Source organism: Cherax quadricarinatus, chromosome 78 (assembly GCF_038502225.1).
Source record: "Cherax quadricarinatus isolate ZL_2023a chromosome 78, ASM3850222v1, whole genome shotgun sequence".
NCBI lineage: Eukaryota > Metazoa > Arthropoda > Malacostraca > Decapoda > Parastacidae > Cherax > Cherax quadricarinatus.
Genome location: NC_091369.1, coordinates 21,761,605 through 21,782,737, shown reverse-complemented (window position 1 = coordinate 21,782,737; position 21,133 = coordinate 21,761,605). Strand labels below are relative to the sequence as shown.

The 21,133-nt window shown below is 44.5% G+C and overlaps 1 protein-coding gene across 4 annotated transcripts in view; it reads left to right on the top strand.

Annotated features, from left to right (window-relative positions):
- Positions 1-21,133, top strand: part of LOC138855028 (uncharacterized) — a 397,726-nt gene that overhangs the window by 57,982 nt on the left and 318,611 nt on the right. Inside the window, exon 1 of one of the 4 annotated variants that reach the window (XM_070101772.1) lies at positions 2,628-2,744. The exons of the other annotated variants lie outside the window; for them this stretch is intronic. Within the exon in view, the coding sequence (XP_069957873.1) occupies positions 2,643-2,744 (102 nt within the window). The 5' untranslated portion in view covers positions 2,628-2,642. Of the gene's footprint in view, positions 1-2,627; positions 2,745-21,133 lie in introns of those variants that run through there. 4 annotated transcript variants of the gene reach the window in all.

Below are 21,133 nucleotides of genomic sequence, written 5' to 3'. Positions count from 1 at the left end.
ACCCTCCCTCACACCCCCCTCACACCACCCTCCCTCACACCCCTCTCACACCACCATCCCTCACACCACCCTCTCACATCACCCACCCTCACATCACCCTCCCTCACACCACCCTCTAACACCACCCCCCTCACACCACCCCCCTCACACCTCCCCCCCTCACACCACCCTCCCTCACACCACTCCCCTCACACCACCCTCTCTCACACCACCATCCCTCACACCACCCCCTCACACCACCCTCCCTCACACCACCCTCCCTCACACCACCCCCTCACACCACCCTCCCTCACAACACCCTCCCTCACACCAACCTCCCTAACACCCCCCTCACACCACCCCCCTCACACCACCCTCCCTCACACCCCCTCACACCACCATCCCTCACACCACCCTCTCACATCACCCACCCTCACATCACCCTCCCTCACACCACCCTCTCACACCACCCCCTCACACCACCCTCACTCACACCTCCCCCCCTCACACCACCCTTCCTCACACCCTTCCCTCACACCACCCTCCCTCACACCACCATCCCTCACACCACCCCCTCACACCACCCTCCCTCACACCACCCTCCCTCACACCACCCTCCCTCTCACCACCCTCCCTCACACCCCCCTCACACCACCCCCTCACACCACCCTCCCTCACACCCCCCTCCCTCACACCCCCCTCACACCACACTCCCTCACACCACCCTCCCTCACACTACCCTCCCTCACACCACCCCCCTCACACCACCCTCCCTCACACCCCCCTCACACCACACTCACTCACACCACCCTCCCTCACAGCACCCCCCTCACACCACCCTCCCTCACACCACCCTCCCTCACACCCCCCACCCTCACACCCCCTCACACCCCCCCTCACACTACCCTCCCTCACACCACCCTCCCTCACACCACCCCCCTCACACCACCCACCCTCATACCACCCTCCCTCACACCACGCTCCCTCACACCACCCTCCCTCACACCACCCCTTCACACCACCCCCCTCACACCACCCTCCCTCACACCACCCTCCCTCACACCACCCTCCCTCACACCACCCCCCTCACACCACCCACCCTCATACCACCCTCCCTCACACCACCCTCCCTCACACCACCCTCCCTCACACCACCCTCCTTCACACCACCCCCCTCACACCACCCTCCCTCACAACACCCCCTCACACCACCTTCCCTCACACCACCCTCCCTCACCCCACACCCCCACACACCACCCTCCCTCACACCACCCCCTCACACCACCCTCCCTCACACCACCCTCCCTCACCCCACACCCCCTCACCCCACCCTCCCTCACACCACCCCCTCACACCACCCTCCCTCACACCACCCTCCCTCACACCACCATCCCTCACACCACCATCCCTCACACCACCCCCTCACACCACCCTCCCTCACACCACCCCCCTCACACCAAGTGTTGACATTGTCAGTCAGGTTCTATATTATTGTTATGTTGAAAATGTTACACAATACCGACCAGTTGATAATTAAGACACTCGTGCAACACTTGCCTCTGTATCTGACTGAGGAAGTCTTCTGTGTAGGTGAATATGTTTTACTAATAAAGATACACAACTGCTGCACATGTCTTAATTATATATTCCTCGGAGGGATATTACTCCTCCTGGCAGTTAAAATACTGCTTTAAAATCTCTCTTACTCATCCTGTGAGTAAAAATGCTGCCGTAACGCCAAGTTATATTACTAAACCTGTGAGCAGAAATAGTTGCTTAAAGCAGTGTTAGTCATCCTGGGATTACAAATACTCCCTTGAACCTTTAACAGGGAAAGTATTGGAATAAAAAATATTGTATGTTTATAGTATAATCTTCTATAAGTTATCTTTACCGCTGAAATGTTTTTAGTTGCCTATTACCCATCAAAGGTAGAAAAAATTATAAACATAATATTTCAAAATGTTAAATATAAGAGATGCATGTATATTTAAACATTATTATTTAGTAGTAACTTATAGAAGAGATAATTGGACTTTGTTATCAGTATATCTGGACATGGTAAAGAAATATTGTACAATAATATGGTAAAGGTTATTTTTACATTATGGAAAACTCTTATAAACTAATAAGTGTTATTACATTAAACATATATATTAACAATTATTTCTGATCATGTATAATATTACTGCTAAGTGAACCTTGTTAATGAAGTGAAAGAAACAGTTGTTGTCAACTTTCAGACAAATATTTACCTTGCAGATTGAACATGCAATAGTTGATTTGACTAGGATATCTTTCCTGCTACACAACTGACATAACAACCTGCTTGTATGTATACACAAGTGAGGTAATGTTGTGTTATATCTTACACTCTCATCAGTTTTCACCTCAGTTGAAGAATCTACATCAGTTTCTGAGTCAGGTTTAGGATCAATAACATCATAGTCAGTGTTCTTGTGGGATCTTTTGATCAGGAAAAAAATGTTCTCTGGGAACTGGAAAGAGAAAAGAGCATAAAATTAGCATTAGAATACCAGCAATGTATGTGCATTTTTGATATATGAAATGTTATATATCAATATTCAGAGACAGAGACGATATTATATATTATGGTGGTAAGAACTTGAGTAACTCTTCTAGACGTTCAGTACAATGTTTAGATGTTGCTGGGCCAGCCTGATGTACGGACGAACATACGGCCCTGTAGACGATCTAGCTGGCCCAGTCTGATGTATGGGCCAACATACAGCCATGTAGACGACGTAGGTAGCCCAGCATGATATACGAACCATCATACGGCCATGTAGGCGACGTAACTGGCACAGACTGTTGTGAGGACCAACATTCAGCCATTTAGTCGATGTAGGTGGCCCATCCTGTTGTATGGACCAACATAAAGCCATTTAGACGACGTAGGTGGACCAGCCTATTGTATGGAACAACATACAGCCATGTAGACGTCGTAGGTGGCCCAGCCTGTTGTATGGACCAACATACAGCCATATAGACGACGTAGGTGGACCAGCCTACTGTATGGACGAACATACGGCCATGTACACGACGTAGGTGGCCCAACCTGTTGCATGGACAAACATACAGCCATGTAGACGACGTAGGTGGCCCAGCGTCTTGTATAGACGAACATGCTGCTATGTAGTCGACCTAGCTATCCCAGCCTGATGTATGGACAAACATACACCCATGTAGATGACGTAGGTTGCCCAGCCTGTTGTATGGACGAACGTACAGCCATGTAGACAACGTAGCTGGCCCATCCTGATATACGGACGACAATACGGCCCTGCAGACGACGTAGCTGGCCCAGACTGATGCATGAACGAGCATACGGCCATGTAGATGACGTAGGTGGTCCAGGTTGCTGTATGGATTAACATACGGCCATGTACACGAAGTAGATGGCCCAACCTCTTGTATGGACGAATATTCAGCCATGTAGACAACGTAGCTGACCCAACCTGATGTGTTGACGAACATACAGCCATGTAGAAGACGCAGATGGCCCAGCCTGTTGTATGGACGAATATACAGCCATGTAGACAACGTAGGTGGCCCAGCCTGAACTATGGACCAACATACATCCATTTAGACGACGTAGCTGGCCCAGGCTGTTGTATGGTCCAACATATAGCCATGTAGACGACGTAGCTGACCCAGCCCGTTGCATGGACCAACATACGGCCCTGTAGACGACGTAGCTGGCCAAGCCTGTTGTATGGACCAATATACAGCCATGTAGACGACGTAGCTCCTTATTGGTTATAAGCAAGTAGTGGTATAAACCTTGGTAATAGACACTGACAAATTGGAAAACACGTAAGAAAACACTAGGACATATTCATTAGAAAACGTGAAGGTCCCAGGACCTTGACGCCCTGGGACCTTGACGTCCTGGGACCTTGACGTCCTGGGACCCAAACGTTTTCTAATAAATATCACCTAATGTTTGCTTACAAGTTTTTCTAAATTAAAACCAAGTTGTGTCACTTCTCCTGTGAGTAAAAATACTGCCTAAAGCCGTATAATATGGCTTATTTCTGCATGGGCTCTGAGTTAATTGTTCTACCACAGTCTATTCGTCACTGTTTAGAGAGTATTTTTTTTTATATTTTATTTAAAATACAATACATAGCTTAACATAAAACCCCTTAAACAAGGGTTGACATTCATTTAATATAAATACATTATGAATCACAATCCCTCAGGACGTACAATAGCAAAATAACAAACAAAATATTAACAGACACAAAGAGGTTACACAAATTCACTAGAAAATATCGCTTATGACAGAACATAACATTAAGAAAGATGGGTCATCTTAATCCTATTTGCACAAGAACAGCAACAAGGACATAACACGTAGGTGATCCCTGTAACAGGTTCAATAATATAATTAAAGCCATAATCCCTTCAAATATACACTATTTACATAATATTACTGTGACATATTGTCAATGTACAATACAATAAGAAGAATATTACGATAAATATATCGGTTTCAACCTGCACAAATAATCAATAAATGAAAGGACCTACACCACAATCTCATGATAAAACAAAGTACATACTCTTACTCAACTAGCCCCCCAGTACATAAGTTCCCTACAGTCACACATACTCGCCTTACCACAAGTCTTACGAGTCAGTCACAAAACTAGAAAAGCCATAAGCATTCCACACTCATCTACAGGCTATATACATTATATAATATAGCAATAAAATACTCGGTACAAACACATAAAACCCCGTTTGCCAGGGCAAAGCTTAAAGGTAAATCAAGTACTTCAACAAAGAAAGAAGGCAGTAGACTCTGACATAAGACATCTATAACACATTATATAACTGCACCACCACATCCTCTCACACAACCACATTCACCACAACCACACATTACACTTATACACACAGCAACACAGCCCTTGTGCATACCCAACCCCTGAGACGAGCCCATTCCATCCCCTGAACTTCAACCCCCCCCCCTTTCACATCGCTAACAATGCTCTCACACTCATGCTACGATACCCTGCTGAAAAAGCCTGGTCCCAGCGACTTCCATATATTTCCCGATTATAACACAACATTCTATAAATGGTCGCCGCCAACACCCTTTTGCGCACCTCCCAATCCCTATTCCCTCTCATCGCCCAGGATACAAAAACAAAATCCGCAATTATATACATGATTGCACGTTGCACAGGCACCTCTATGCCTCCCACGTCCAAACTTAACGCCCTCAATACTGATATCCCGCCCCCTCCCACTGTCCTCAGAACCTTACCCATCCATTCCTTGATACTCCCTAAATTATCACAAAAATACACTACATGAAACGCCATCTCTTCATCCCCACACACCCGACACGCGCCCCCGACCATCAACCCTCTTTCCTTAAGTGCAGCACCCGACGGCAGTATACCATGGAGAAAATGGGAAAATACCTCTCGCACATTTGGTCGCACACGCATCAACCGTAACCTCTCCCATATATCCTCCCATGCATACATAGGGTAGATACTCTCAGCCTTCACGACTACCTTCGCCCTTACAGCACGCTCTAAAACACCCACCCGAACGTTATTAGGGTCCCAGACATGCAGCAACGCCCGCAACACATCTTCACACACCCTCATCTCCGACCCTCCCCACCACATTCGCACCTCTTCATGTAAGTCATTCACGCCCCTCCCGGCTTGTCCCTGCACACGGTGTAATCCCCACTTTAAATAAATACACTTGACTCTTAACCGAAAATCAATCAACCCCAGTCCTCCTCTGTTGATCGGTAGGGTAACCACACTCCTACTCAACCATTCACACCCGGAACCTCAAAGAAAATGGAAAACTCTCCTTAACAGCCTCGCAACATCCGGACCTGCTAACGGATATACTGCTGCCATGTGCCAGACTTTACTGTACAAGAACACATTCACAACTATAGCACGCTGATGTACTGTCAAATGAGTTGGTCTCAACCCATCCAAGCACCCCACCACTCGATCCACAACAAGTCCAGTATTAACCATCCTCACCTCTCTCGCACTACCCATATACACTATCCCACACACTTTTATGCTGTCCACCATATTCCAACGTACATTCCATCCCCAACTCTCTCTTCCCACCCAATCTCCTAAGACCAGTAATTTTTATTTTTCCACATTAACTCTTAAACCGGTAACCCCTGCGAAATTATCAATAACATCTCCTACTGCATGTAAACTCCTCAGCGTTCACACGAGTATTGTCGTGTCATCCACGTACTCTATTATTCCCTGCTCTCCACTTCCTACTCCCCAATCCACCTCCATACACCCTCCCACTGCTCTATAGAAAGGGTCTGTTAAACAGGCAAACAACAATTGAGACAGGGGACAACCCTGCCTAATACCCCGACCCATGGATACCCACTCCCCCAACTTCCCAGTTACCTGTACACACACTCCCACACCTTTATGCAATGTCTCTGCCCAACGCACCACCTCCTCCCCAAAACCTTGTCTCCTTAATATGTACCACATTAGAGGGGCGGTTGCAGGGTTGTTATGAGAAGGGTGCTGTGGAAGGTGTGTATCCAATGGAGGAAATTGAAGCGTTAAAGTGGCAGATAAGAGATATGCACAATGAGAGATTTGATGAGGCGAGGGTGCAAGGTGGGTTAGAGGAGGCGATTTGGGGTGACAGGCCGTCAGCCTATGTATTACGGGGCCAGCGGAGACGCAGGTTAGCAATGGAAATTGATAAGCTGGTAGTACACGAGAACTTAGGTGGGTAGTTAGTTGCGAACTACTGAGGGTATGAGTGGTTTTATGGATAGTTGGTTTGGAAAATATTTGTGGAGTGTAGGAGTGAACGGTGAGGATTTAGAGAGATTGGGAGAGAATGTATCTTGTGTGCTGAGTGGAAGTGATCGTATGGCATTGGGAGGGGATATTGAAAAGGGGGAGGTATGGATAGCTTTGGGGAATATGGCGAGAGGTAAAGCGCCAGGTATAGATGGGTTACCTTGTGAATTCTATGTGAAGCATTGGAGTGTGTTGAAGGATTTTTAGTGAACCTGATGAATGTGATGAAAAGTGAGGGGAGGATGGGTGAGTTGCAGTGTACTGCAGTAGTAGTATTGATTCCAAAAGGGGAAGGCCCTACTACAGTGCAGAACTACAGGGCGTTGTCGTTGTTATGTGCTGATTATAAGATATTCGCAAAAATCTTGGGGAACAGGCTGAAGTGCGTGATAGAGTTGTTGCGAGAGGTCAGTATGGGGTGCCTGGGAGGACGATGTATGAGGGACATGTAATAATAAAAGATTTTGTGGAAAGTATGGAGGGGGAGAATAAAGGGGGGGAGGTGTCTTAGCATTGGATTGGCAGGCTGCGTATGATTGCGTAGAACGAGAGGCAATGTGGCATATCTTACGGAGGCAAGGTTTTGGGGAAGAGATGGTGCATTGGATTGAGACTTTGTATAATAGGGTAGGTGTACGTGTGCAGGTGAATGGGAAATTGGGAGAGTGGGTTTCAATGGGTAAAGGCATAAGGCAGGGTTGTCCTCTGTCTCAACTGTTGTTTGCTTGTATACAGGACCCTTTTTACAGGGCAGTGGGAAAATGTTTAGGGGCGGATCGTGGTGTGGAGAATGGAGGGATGGGAATAATAGGGTATGTGGATGATACAACAATTCTAATGAGCAGGGAGGAAAGTTTACATGAGGTGGAGGATGTAATTGGTGGTTTTGAAGGTGTTACAGGTTTAAAAGTGAATGTGGAGAAATCGAAATTATTGGTCTTAGGGAATTGGGTAGGGAGTGCGCGATGGGAAACAGCTGTGCGTTGGTGTGTGGTGGATAGACTAAAGGTGTGTGGGATAATTTATATGGGGAATGCCGGGGAGGCACGGATGGTTAATTCTGGGAGGGCAGTGGATAGGTTGGTGGGCAGGGTAAAAGTTTTGAGACCCATGCATTTGACGATACATCAACGTGTAATAGTGGTGAATGTAATGTTATATAGTATGGTCTGGCATGTGGCAGCAGTATATCCGTTGGCAGGACCGGACATAACTAGAATGCTAAAAACGGTTTTTCGTTATATATGGGGTTCTGGGTGTGACTGGTTGGGTAGGAGTGTTGTTATGCTACCGGTCGACAAAGGTGGATTGGGTTTAATAGATATAAGATTAAGGGTTAAGTGTATATGTTTGAAGAGGGGGTTTCTCCGAGTGGAAGGTCGTGTGGGGAAGGGTGTGCAAGCATTATATGAGGAGGTACGAAGGTGGTGGGTAGGATCAGAGATGAAAGAGTGTGAGGATGTGCTGCGAGCTTTATTGTATGTTAGAGATCCGTCTAGGATGCGGGTAGATGTTCTGGAGCGTGCTGTAGGGGTGAGGGTGATTGCAAATGTTGAGGGCATATACCCAATGTATGCATGGGGAGACATTTGGGAAAGGTTGCGGTTGGTGCGCATCAGACCAAGAGTGAGAGAGGTAATGTTTCGTTTCCTTCATGGAATATTGCCGTCTGGTGTGGTGCTTCGGGAGAGAGGGTTGATGGTGGAGGACGTATGTAGGGTGTGTGGGGATAGGGAGACAGCTTTTCATGTAGTATATTTTTGTAAAAATTTGGAGTGTATACGGGAGTGGATGGGTGGGATTTTGAGGAGGGTGGGTGGGGGAGGGATATCGGTATTAAGGACATTGAGTTTAGATGTGGGAGGTGTGGAAGAGTCTGTGCAGCGTGCTTTGGTGTACATAATAACGGATTTTGTTTTCGTATCATGGGCCATGAGGGGTAATGGGGATTGGGTGGTGCGAAAGAAGGTATTGGCTGCATCAATGTACAAAACACTTAGTCGTAATAGGGGGATATACGGAAGTAGATGGGAAAGGGCTTTTCTTGAAGGATATCGAAGTATGAATGTCAGAGGTTTGTTGGTGGAGTGAGAAAAAAAAAAGGGGGGGGGTTGTGTTAGGAATTTCAGGGGTTGCACCGGGCTAGTCTCAGAATTTGGGAACGTATGAGGAGTCCTTGATATGGTGTGCAATGGCAGTGTAGTTGTGGAGTGTGTTTTACATAAGTTTGTGGCGGTTCGTAAGGGAAAAGTTGTTAAGATTTTTATGGACATGGAAATTAGCAATATTTGTGTGAATGTGAAAAGTATACGGTCATACTCAGGATGGTTTACTGATGTATGTTATGGATAAGTTAAATTTGGAATATGTTGTAATGTATTATCAGGACTGGTGGTTGTATTAAAGCACAGGACATGCGGGCGTGATAAATATGTCTGTGTACCAAATGTACTGCTAATGACTCAAGAAATCGTAATGACACGATTGCAAACAAACCATACCCCCAGCTGGGATTGATCCCGCGGTCACAGAGTCTCAAAACTCCAGCCCGTCGCGTTAGCCGCGGGTTCAATCCCGGCCGGGGGTATGGTTTGTTTGCAATCGTGTCATTGCGATTTCTTGAGTCATGTTGACGGCAGTGAAGGGACTTGAGCTAGAGTTCGTCACGGCCACGCTAGCTGGAGATTCGTCTGTAGAAACTTGCATTTGTGGTCACAGTGGTGCCTGTGCTAACCTTCCTATGGTGTAGAAATATGCCTAGTTGGATGAATCTTATTGTGGCTAGCTGGTCTAGTGGCTAACGCGACGGGCTGGAGTTTTGAGACTCTATGACCGCGGGTTTAATCCCGGCCGGGGGTATGGTTTGTACTGCTAATAATGAGATAATGCAATGTGTGTGATTTTTATCATACATTAAATTTATATAGCAGTATGTAAGAGAGAATTTTATGTACTCAGTATGGGTTGTATATTAGTATTCGGTGAAGTTCAATGAATATTATTGACGAGTGATGGGTATATAAGGACGTGTTCATGTACAATGTGTTAAGTAGTGTTAGGATGGTGAGGAAAGAAATGCTGCGGTCTATAGAATAAGAATATAGGACTTGTTTAAGTTAATGTTTAATATTAATGACTATGTATATTTTATTATATGGTAGAAGTAGTTTGTTACTTAAAAATGGAAATTATATTTGCAAAATATTACTAACTATACGTGATTGTGTAAGTTCGCTTGTAGGATGATGTAGTGTTTGTTCGCTTGTAGGATGATGTAGTGTTTGTTCACTTGTAGGATGATGTAGTGTTTGTTCACTTGTAGGATGATGTAGTGTTTGTTCGCTTGTAGGATGATGTAGTGTTTGTTCGCTTGTAGGATGATGTAGTGTTTGTTCACTTGTAGGATGATGTAGTGTTTGTTCGCTTGTAGGATGATGTAGTGTTTGTTCACTTGTAGGATGATGTAGTGTTTGTTCGCTTGTAGGATGATGTAGTGTTTGTTCACTTGTAGGATGATGTAGTGTTTGTTCGCTTGTAGGATGATGTAGTGTTTGTTCATTTGTAGGATGATGTAGTGTTTGTTCGCTTGTAGGATGATGTAGTGTTTGTTCGCTTGTAGGATGATGTAGTGTTTGTTCGCTTGTACGATGATGTAGTGTTTGTTCACTTGTAGGATGATGTAGTGTTTGTTCGCTTGTGGGATGATGTAGTGTTTGTTTGCTTGTGGGATGATGTAGTGTTTGTTCGCTTGTGGGATGATGTAGTGTTTGTTCGCTTGTGGGATGATGTAGTGTTTGTTCGCTTGTGGGATGATGTAGTGTTTGTTCGCTTGTGGGATGATGTAGTGTTTGTTCGCTTGTGGGATGATGTAGTGTTTGTTCGCTTGTGGGATGATGTAGTGTTTGTTCGCTTGTGGGATGATGTAGTGTTTGTTCGCTTGTGGGATGAATGTAGTGTTTGTTCGCTTGTGGGATGAATGTAGTGTTTGTTTGCTTGTGGGATGATGTAGTGTTTGTTCGCTTGTGGGATGAATGTAGTGTTTGTTCGCTTGTGGGATGTAGTGTTTGTTCGCTTGTGGGATGATGTAGTGTTTGTTCGCTTGTGGGATGTAGTGTTAGTTCGCTTGTTGGATGATGTAGTGTTTGTTCGCTTGTGGGATGATGTAGTGTTTGTTCGCTTGTAGGATGATGTAGTGTTTGTTCGCTTGTAGGATGATGTAGTGTTTGTTCGCTTGTGGGATGTAGTGTTTGTTCGCTTGTGGGATGATGTAGTGTTTGTTCGCTTGTGGGATGTAGTGTTTGTTCGCTTGTGGGATGTAGTGTTTGTTCGCTTGTAGGATGATGTAGTGTTTGTTCGCTTGTGGGATGTAGTGTTTGTTCGCTTGTGGGATGTAGTGTTTGTTCGCTTGTGGGATGATGTAGTGTTTGTTCGCTTGTGGGATGATGTAGTGTTTGTTCGCTTGTAGGATGATGTAGTGTTTGTTCGCTTGTAGGATGATGTAGTGTTTGTTCGCTTGTGGGATGATGTAGTGTTTGTTCGCTTGTGGGATGTAGTGTTTGTTCGCTTGTGGGATGACGTAGTGTTTGTTCGCTTGTGGGATGATGTAGTGTTTGTTCGCTTGTGGGATGATGTAGTGTTTGTTCGCTTGTGGGATGAATGTAGTGTTTGTTCGCTTGTGGGATGTAGTGTTTGTTCGCTTGTGGGATGATGTAGTGTTTGTTCGCTTGTGGGATGAATGTAGTGTTTGTTCGCTTGTGGGATGTAGTGTTTGTTCGCTTGTGGGATGTAGTGTTTGTTCGCTTGTTGGATGATGTAGTGTTTGTTCGCTTGTGGGATGATGTAGTGTTTGTTCGCTTGTTGGATGATGTAGTGTTTGTTCGCTTGTGGGATGATGTAGTGTTTGTTCGCTTGTGGGATGATGTAGTGTTTGTTCGCTTGTAGGATGTAGTGTTTGTTCGCTTGTGGGATGATGTAGTGTTTGTTCGCTTGTAGGATGTAGTGTTTGTTCGCTTGTGGGATGATGTAGTGTTTGTTCGCTTGTAGGATGTAGTGTTTGTTCGCTTGTGGGATGATGTAGTGTTTGTTCGCTTGTGGGATGTAGTGTTTGTTCGCTTGTGGGTTGATGTAGTGTTTGTTCGCTTGTGGGATGATGTAGTGTTTGTTCGCTTGTGGGATGATGTAGTGTTTGTTCGCTTGTGGGATGAATGTAGTGTTTGTTCGCTTGTGGGATGTAGTGTTTGTTCGCTTGTGGGATGATGTAGTGTTTGTTCGCTTGTAGGATGTAGTGTTTGTTCGCTTGTGGGATGATGTAGTGTTTGTTCGCTTGTAGGATGTAGTGTTTGTTCGCTTGTGGGATGATGTAGTGTTTGTTCGCTTGTAGGATGTAGTGTTTGTTCGCTTGTGGGATGATGTAGTGTTTGTTCGCTTGTAGGATGTAGTGTTTGTTCGCTTGTGGGATGAATGTAGTGTATGGAAGTGAGGTGGGACGAATCATTTGTTATATTATACTGTGTTTAGTTTTTCTGTGGTGAGATGTGGAGATTGTTATTTTCTAACCTTTATTTGTTTCGTAATTTATTGGGGTGTTATGTTTTATGTATTTGATATGAAGTTTAATATACAACAATAATAAGTGTGTAAAGAATTTTTGGATAATTTAGAATGTCTTCGTACATACAGTTTTATGTAAAATGTAAATACCTGTGACGTTCTTTGGGTTATATTGCATATTGTGTTTATGGCTGAAATTTTGGATGTAATAAACCCACCTGTATTTGAAGCTGTGGGCTGTCTTTAGTTTAGTTAAATGTATGTTATGTGTGATGGTTGGGTTTTTATTTGGGAGGGCATCAAACTTTTCTAGTTGAACGTGTGTTTTCTTATGTATAAGTTCAGTGCTACGGTAGGGAATGTGGAGTTTTCTTTTGTTATATATAATGGATACGTTTCATTGCTTACATTGTCTACATGTATAATTGTGTATTGCGTTTTTCAATAAAATATAAAAAAAATATGTACCACAACACCTCACGTTCTGCACTATCATACGCCGCCTGCCAATCTAACGCTAAGACACCGCCCCCCTGCTCCCCTCCCGACCCTTACACAAAATTCTTTATAATACTATTCCCGTCATACATCGTCCTCCCAGACACACCATATTGTCCTCTCGCAACCACTCTATCCACCACACACTTCGGCCTATTTCCTAAAATTTTTGCAAAAAAATCTTATAAGCAGCACACAGCAATGATATTATCCTAAAGTCCCGCACCATGTCTTGTCACTCACCTTTTGGCGCTAAAACCACAACCGCAGTTCCTTGCAACCTGCCCATCCTCCCTTCCCTTTTCATTGTATTCATTAGTTATACTAAGAAGGACTTCAACACACTCCAATGGCTCACATAAAACTCGCAGGGCAAGCCATCCAAACCTGGTGCCTTACCTCGTGACATCCCCTCTAAAGCCCTCCACACCTCCTGTGAAGGCTTACTCAGCCCTGTAACAACTTCAGACAGTATTACCCAGGCTGGCTCCTCCTCAGGAAAATTAGTGAATAGAAAAAGAAATAATAACAGACAAACATAAACACTTTATTATGTAGAAAATATAAAATATAAAACACTTAAATATGAAATATCAATCCTACATTAAAGAAAATGAAAAATGAAAAATATAAATGATAACTGAATTCAACGCTAATTTAACACTTGGGTGTCTGGTGTTGGTGACACTGTTGTTGAAATCGTAGCCGTTGCTGATGATGGGGGGGGGGTCGCAGGTGTTGGTGACCACCACTGGCTAGTTCTTCACAGATTAACGCCGTGAGTAGTATCCTGATGACAGGAAAGCAGGTTCTTTACCGCTGCAATGATGTGGGGTTACGTCCTGCAATTTCATACAGGTGCACAGGTAATTAGATCCAAAATGGAGAAGTCTCTGGACGTTAGTCCTTCTCCTGTTCTTCTCGTTGATTGACAGGTGACCCTCATTGCCATCCAAGCTGAAAAGATAGACAGGTTACCCACTGCTTAAATAATCACTCTCCATGGCAGTGTACATTACTCAAAAGACGTGGTGATTATTACAACAGTCAACCTAGAGCAAGACTGAAAGGACTAAGTTTATTATTGGTCAAAAGTGAAGCTTTCAACCAATAAATCCACTAGAATACAAGGCAGGCATGTACTTACAGTAGTGTTGGGAGCTGCGAGTCGAGTGATTTACTGTTTGACCAGAGCCCCATACGTCACCTTTCGAGGGGGGGCGGGAAGAGGGAGGGGAAGGGATAGCGGGAGCTAGACTGACCCAACGTTAACAAGCAGCCGGCAATCAAACTATCACTTTAGGGGTGGGGAGGAGAAAAGGCGGGAAAAACAGGAGCATGACTTGCCCTACCTTAACTAGTAGCCGGCAATGAAACTATCACTTTAGGGGTGGGGAGGAGAAAAGGCGGGAAAAACAGGAGCATGACTTGCCCTACCTTAACTAGTAGCCGGCAATCAAACTATCACTTTAGGGGTGGGGAGGAGAAAAGGCGGGAAAAACAGGAGCATGACTTGCCCTACCTTAACTAGTAGCCGGCAATGAAACTATCACTTTCGAGGAGAGGGAAGAAAGGCGGGAGCGTGACTTACCCTACCTTAACTAGTAGCCGGTAATGAAACTATTGTTACTGTATTGCTACTCCTATCTATTGAACTTTTCCCTCACACTCCCCCATACCAAGACTTATAGTCAAGGACTATAAGAAGAACAGGCGAGGAAAAAGTTCTAACATGTGGAAGTCGCGTAAGGCAACAAATCTTCTAAAAGCCTGGAGTGCCAATGTCCACCTCAAGAGGCGACTGTTGGTTCCCTTAAAAGTTTCTAGGTATATCAAAGGTTTGTGGTCCGTTTCTAAAATGAATTCTTTTCCCAGCAAATAAAATTTAAGTTTGGAGATACCCCACACAAGGGCTAAACATTCCTTTTCTATTGTGGAGTATCTTGTTTCTGCGGGAAGGAGTTTCCGGCTTAGGAAGCATACAGGGAAGGGAGTACCATCATGGTATTGTAGTAACACTGCACCTAAGCCAGTATTGGAGGCATCAGTTCTCAAACAAAATGTTTTATTAATATCTGGAATCTTAAGTATAGGATCTTTCGAGAAGATACTTTTAATTTCATTAAACTTTTCCCGAGCTACGTTGGAAAGTTCAAGAGGTTCCTTCACAGACTTTTTAAGGAAGTCCGATAAGATGCCTGTAAGATCAGTAAGGTTCAGGATAAACCGTGCATAACAATTTACAGAACCAAGAAAGCTACGCATGAGCTTCTTGGTTTTGGGGAATTTAAATTCTAATAAAGCTTTGATCTTACTGGGGAGAGGCTGCAGAGAGTTATTAGAAAGTATCAGTCCAAGATATCTAATCTTGTTATACCCAAGGAAGCATTCCTTCGGCTTGGCAGTGAGGCCATGTGAGCGTAACCTACGCAAAACTGATGTTAATGTTTGGATATGTTCGCCCCACGTAGATGTCATTACGTAAATGTTATTAAAATAAACTGAAACATTTGGCATATTACCCAAGACCTTTCTCATCAGTCTCACGTAGGTAGCACAGGCAGTTACCAAACCGAAGGGCATAGTTCTATATTGCATCAGTCCTTGGTGTGTAGGAAAAGCGGTGTACTGCTTAGAAGAAAGATCTAACATTACTTGATGATATGCCTGCGCAATATCAATCTCTGAAAAGAAGGAAGAGTCATAAAATTTGTGTAGATCGCTATCTATTAAGGACATAGGCTCAGCATCCCACCGAGTTATAGCATTAAGGCCTCTGAAGTCAATAGCAAGTCTATATGAATTATCCTCCTTCTTAACCATGACTACTGGTGAACAATATGAAGATATTGAAGGTTCAATGATCTTTAGTTTTAATAATTTGTCTACCTCTCGGTCAAATGCATCCCTAAGGTGAACTGGAGCTGGGTATAATTTTCGTTTGATAGGATTGTCTGTCATTAAGTCAGTCTTATGGACTACCGTGGAGGTAACACCTGGAATATCAGTAAAGACGTCTGAAAAGTTACTCACACATTGAAGTAGTTCATGTCTCTTATGGTGATCCAAAGATTCATTAATATTAATGTTGGTTGCATCCGAGTGGTCAAGAGTCACCAAGTCATGTAGTTCTTCATCATAGTCTAAGTTAGAGGTGTCAATTACGCACACTTTACATTCTTCAGTTGTCTTATCAAGTTTGTGTGGAAAAACTAAGTCAAAGTTGTTAAGACAGTTAACCGAATTTCTTCGGTAATATTTCTTAAGGATGTTGATATGATAAAGCTTTGGTTTGCCCTTGACTTCTATGAGGTAGTCAACTTTCCCACAAATTTTTAATACTTTATATGGACCTTTCCATGCTACTAATAATTTATTTGACTTGATAGGCAAAAGTACAAGAACTTCATCACCTACTTTAAAACTTCTCCTCTGACTTTTGGAATCAAAATAGGTTTTGTACTGGTCCATTGACAAGCTTAGGTTTTTCGAAACTATGTCAGAGGTCTCCTCAAGTTCTCTTAATTTAACTTGTTCTTCACGTATCTTAGCTTGTTCCTCATGTTCTCTAGCTCTTTCCTCACGATCAAGTCTATCACGCTCTTTTTGGTCTTCTCGCTCTCTTTCTAACTGTCTTTCTCGGATTTCTCTCTCAATTCTCTCTCTCTCCTTTTTCTCCTGTCTTTCAAGGTTCTCTTTCTCCTTTTTCTCTTCTCTTTCGATTCTCTCTCTCTCCTTATTCTCTTCTCTTTCCCTTTCTAGCTGTCTTTCTTCTCTCTCAATTCTCTCTCTTTCAAGTCTTTCCTGGATCTTAGCACTAATGAAAGATTCTAAATTTTTCCCTGTTATTCCTAACTTACTTCCAGCATTCATCCAAAACTGGTATTCATCCATACTTGCAAGAATAACTTAAACTATCAGGGGAAAATGAAACAGGTATTAAAGAAAACGGAGGGTTCAATTCCTGCTCTGCTCAAACTGTAAATAAACCAGAGGGCTCGATCCCTGCTTCAATTAAACAATATGTATTAACGAAAACGAAGGGTTCTATGCCGGCTCCGAGCAAACAGTAAGTAGAATGGGGTTGTGGAAAATTTTTAATTTTCCGAAACTATAGTGCCTAATAGGTGTTTAATGTGTCGATATGAGTCAAAAATATATTTGACAATAAAATAGAACCAAGAGTTCCCTTTGCGTATGCGCAGATGTGCGGGGGGAGTGGTCGACTCGGGCCATGGGGGAGGCGGGAGTGTTTTGAATATAATGAGGAGGCTGGGAAAGCATGGAACCAGGAAATTGGCGTTCACGGCGGCCTAAGGATTAATATAGGCCTCATTTCATAATAGGAAGTGTAACTGCTCCTGGTGGAGAGTGAGGGAACGTGATTTACGGGACCACAGTAATAAAGTGGTAAAAATGAGTGAATAAGGGTAGGACCGGGTGACTGGCGCGTCACCATGGACTGTGTCCCGGGGAAAATTACCCTTGGTTTAATCATCACTCATCGGTCTCAGATCTTAATGGAGTGATCTCTAATGTGTATAATAATTATGAGACATTAAATCGTCTTGTGAATTGTAATGTAATTAATGATAATAACACTAAGTTAAGAGGATGCGTGAAGTGAAACAAGTCGCCTTGCTCCGAGTGAACACGTTAGACCTCGTTCCCGGGATGAGGATAATGAAGTTCATTGAGTCACGACTTCTAAACCGGGACAAACCAACGGATACCTCGTCCTGCTGGAATGAGAACCGTGTCTTTGTAGCAGGACATCGAAATGAGATGGTGAATGGAGGAAATAAGGAGTATCAATCACCCACAGTTAAGTAACCCTTCTAGTTATAGCAGACTGATACTGGTCAGTTAGGTATGTTGTAATTGGATAAGTTATGAGTGATCCAGCTACATCAAGTGACCACCAGAGAATATCTGGTAAGTGGAGAGATTATGTACAAGTGTTTTTCCTTGATGGATATATCCATGTGTAACCTACCCCCCCCCCTTCATTCAGTTACACTAATATAATCTATACAGTCCACAATTAATTAGCAGCACCGTACTTGTGGGTGCTATCCAATCCATACTGGTCTTGGATAGATATGGATAAGATTGTGAGGTCGAAGGGACCACCTGCCGTGACCAGGGGTGGTTAAGTTTTCTCACATGTCTACACGGGGTGACTACGGCAAACAATATGGTTTTCTCCCAATGAGATTACTTGTATGTATATAATGTTGAGGTACATACAGGTAATCACCCCTAGAAAATTTTCCATAGGGGTCACTTGACCATCCAATCTTCTCACCAACAAATCAAGAGTGTCCTATGACAGTTCCCTTGATATAATGAAGAGCTCAATGAAACAATTTGTCACTGGAAAATCTCAGGTCCCTAGAGTCTAATCCTCCAAAGTATTTCAAGCTCAAGGTGGCAGAATTAAATATTATATCCTGCCTGACTTGACTTACAAAAAATTGAGACTATAACAATCACCAAATCTTTCAAACACCTGTACTGTAGTCCTACCATAGAGAATGATTACTCATGGCTGGTGGTAACCATCTGGTATGCAGAGTTGAAGTTCCAATTGTAGATTCGAGATGGAGTTGAATCTTGATTCTGTAGAGTAGATCCTGGCAAGGTCGCCACTTGTGAAGGCTTACTCAGCCCTGTAACAACTTCCGACAGTATTACCCAGGCTGGTTCCTCCTCAGGAAAATTAGTGAATAGAAAAAGAAATAATAACAGACAAACATAAACACTTTGTTATGTAGAAAATATAAAATATAAAACACTTAAATATGAAATATTAATCCTACATTAAAGAAAATGAAAAATGAAAAATATAAATGATAACTGAATTCAACGCTAATTTAACACTTGGGTGTCTGGTGTTGGTGACACTGCTTGTTGAAATCGTAGCCGTTCCTGATGATCGGGGGGGGGTCGCAGGTGTTGGTGTCCACCACTGGCTAGTTCTTCACAGATTAACGCTGTGAGTAGTATCCCGATGACAGGAAAGCAGGTTCTTTACCGCTGCAATGATGGGGGGACATTCGCTGCCTGGATGAGGTAGAGTGCGGTCGTGCTTTGCACCCCTCTACTGTTTCCCAGACGAGCTACTCGGTCAACATGGTGCTAGGTGTGCGTAGGAGAGTGAATACTGTGGGCATTGAACTCATTAGTGGGGCTTTAACGCCTACATCAGTCGATGTGTTATTGCCCAAAATTATAAGAGAGACATACGGCATCAGAGACGAGGATTTATATGGAGTGGCACTGAACGGTGTATATAGAATTTTCGTGAAAGTGCTAACTGCGCAAGTATACGAGGCTTTGGTTGATCGTTACCAAGATGTCAGCATTAACGTAACACCGGCAGTGAGGGTCAAGTTGACGGATGTATCACGACATTATTCGTGGGTTAAGCTCCGCAACGTGCCTTTTGAGGCTGATGAGGTAGATATTCGAAATGTATTCGAACGTTATGGAACTGTACATCTGGCCCAACCTGGCAAATGGGTAAAAGGTGCTTACACAGGATATCCTGAGGGTTCTTTTAATCTCAAGATGACGCTAAGGCATCCTATACCCTCGTATGTATATCTCGAAGAGTTTAGAACCCAGGAAATGGTAGCGTATGCGGGGCAGAGACATACGTGCCGACTGTGTGGCGAATATGACCATATGGCGGCAGACTGTGGCAAGCGGAGTGTGGCTCCTGGCCCGGCAAGGGGCGGAGCACCTGCGCATGAGCACCCGATGCCTAAGGAAGAACGGGTGCAAGGAGGAGGGCATGGTCGCATGTGGAGTGAAGAGGTGCTGGCTCCTCCTGTGGAATCGGAAGGAGAAGTGGTGATCCATGAATCACCTGGCCCATCAACAGTACAGTTGTCAAGTGAGGAGGTGCAGGAGGGCGCAGCAGTGAAGGCTATTGAGGAGGAGTTGGAGACGGTGATACAGGCTATGTTACAGTCTACGGAGGTGGAGAGTTACAGCGAACAAGAACCTGGGATCAGGGCAGAAGGTGTGTGTGGGGAAGGGGAGGATCAGGTGGCACCTGTGGTGGAGAGTGTGAGTGCCATGGAAGGACATGGAGGCGGATTAAGGGTGGTAGAGGTGGAAGTCCATTGTGCTGGCTCCCAGGACTCAGATATGGAAACTGAGGGAGCTACAAGGAAAAGGGCAGCAGCGTCAGATTCGGACGATGTTCTGACGCCGGCTCAAAGGCCGGGAAAAAAGACATGGGGTTATGGTACCCAGAGTGACTCTGCGAGAGGGCCACAACAGAAGGGGGTGGGGATGGTTGGGAAGGAGGGGGGAGTCTGTGGCAAAGGCACAGTCCAGGGGAATGGTCTGAAAGGGAAGAATCTTGACATGAGGCGGGGAAGGAAACCTTAATAAACTGGCCTCAGGTGTGTAACAATAAATATTAATGGTCTGTGTGATGGTGTTAAACGGGAGTGCTTCAGGATGTTTTTGAATAGGTACAAGGTTGAAGCAGCTTTTGTGCAGGAGCACAATTTTAAGCTTGGTCGTGAATTAGTGGTGCCTGGGTATCAGGCTTATGTGTTGCTGTCTGAGCGTTTAAAAGGAGGAGTGGATGTGTTGATCAGGGAGGCGAGCCCGTTTGTATTGCATAGGAAAGAGGGGGGGGGAGGGGGGAGAGTATTATGTGTGGAAGGATGGTGGATGGGAGAGAGAGTGGCGTTTGTGTGTGTGTATGCCCCAGCAGAAAGTGACGTGAAAGTGAAGATGGATTTTGTGCGGGAGGAGCTCGTGTACTACCTACGCACGTTACCGTCTGTGGCGATTGTGGGGGGGGATTGGAATTGTGTAATTAAGAGGACAGACCTGGAATCCAGAGGAGCGGGATAATTTTCCTCAGTCTTGGGGGGCCTGCTTGGAGATCTTCAGTTACGTGATGCTTTCGGGGGAGGTCTGTGGGAGGTGGAACATACGTTTATAAGAAGGGGATATGCGGCTCGTTTGGACAGGTTATATTTATCTCAGAGGGTTTTGGTAGAGTCTTTTAAAACTATTAAGATGGTGTCTTCTGATCATAGGGCGGTATTAGTGGAAGTGGGATGGGATACTTTGGCTCGTAGGCAGGGAAGTTATTGGAAACTGAACACGATGGTTTTGGGGGATAGGGAGGGAGTGGAAGCGTTTGCAATATTTTGGGAACAGCTCTGTGCCGACAGAAGGACTGAGGAAGATGTGGTAGGATGGTGGGATAG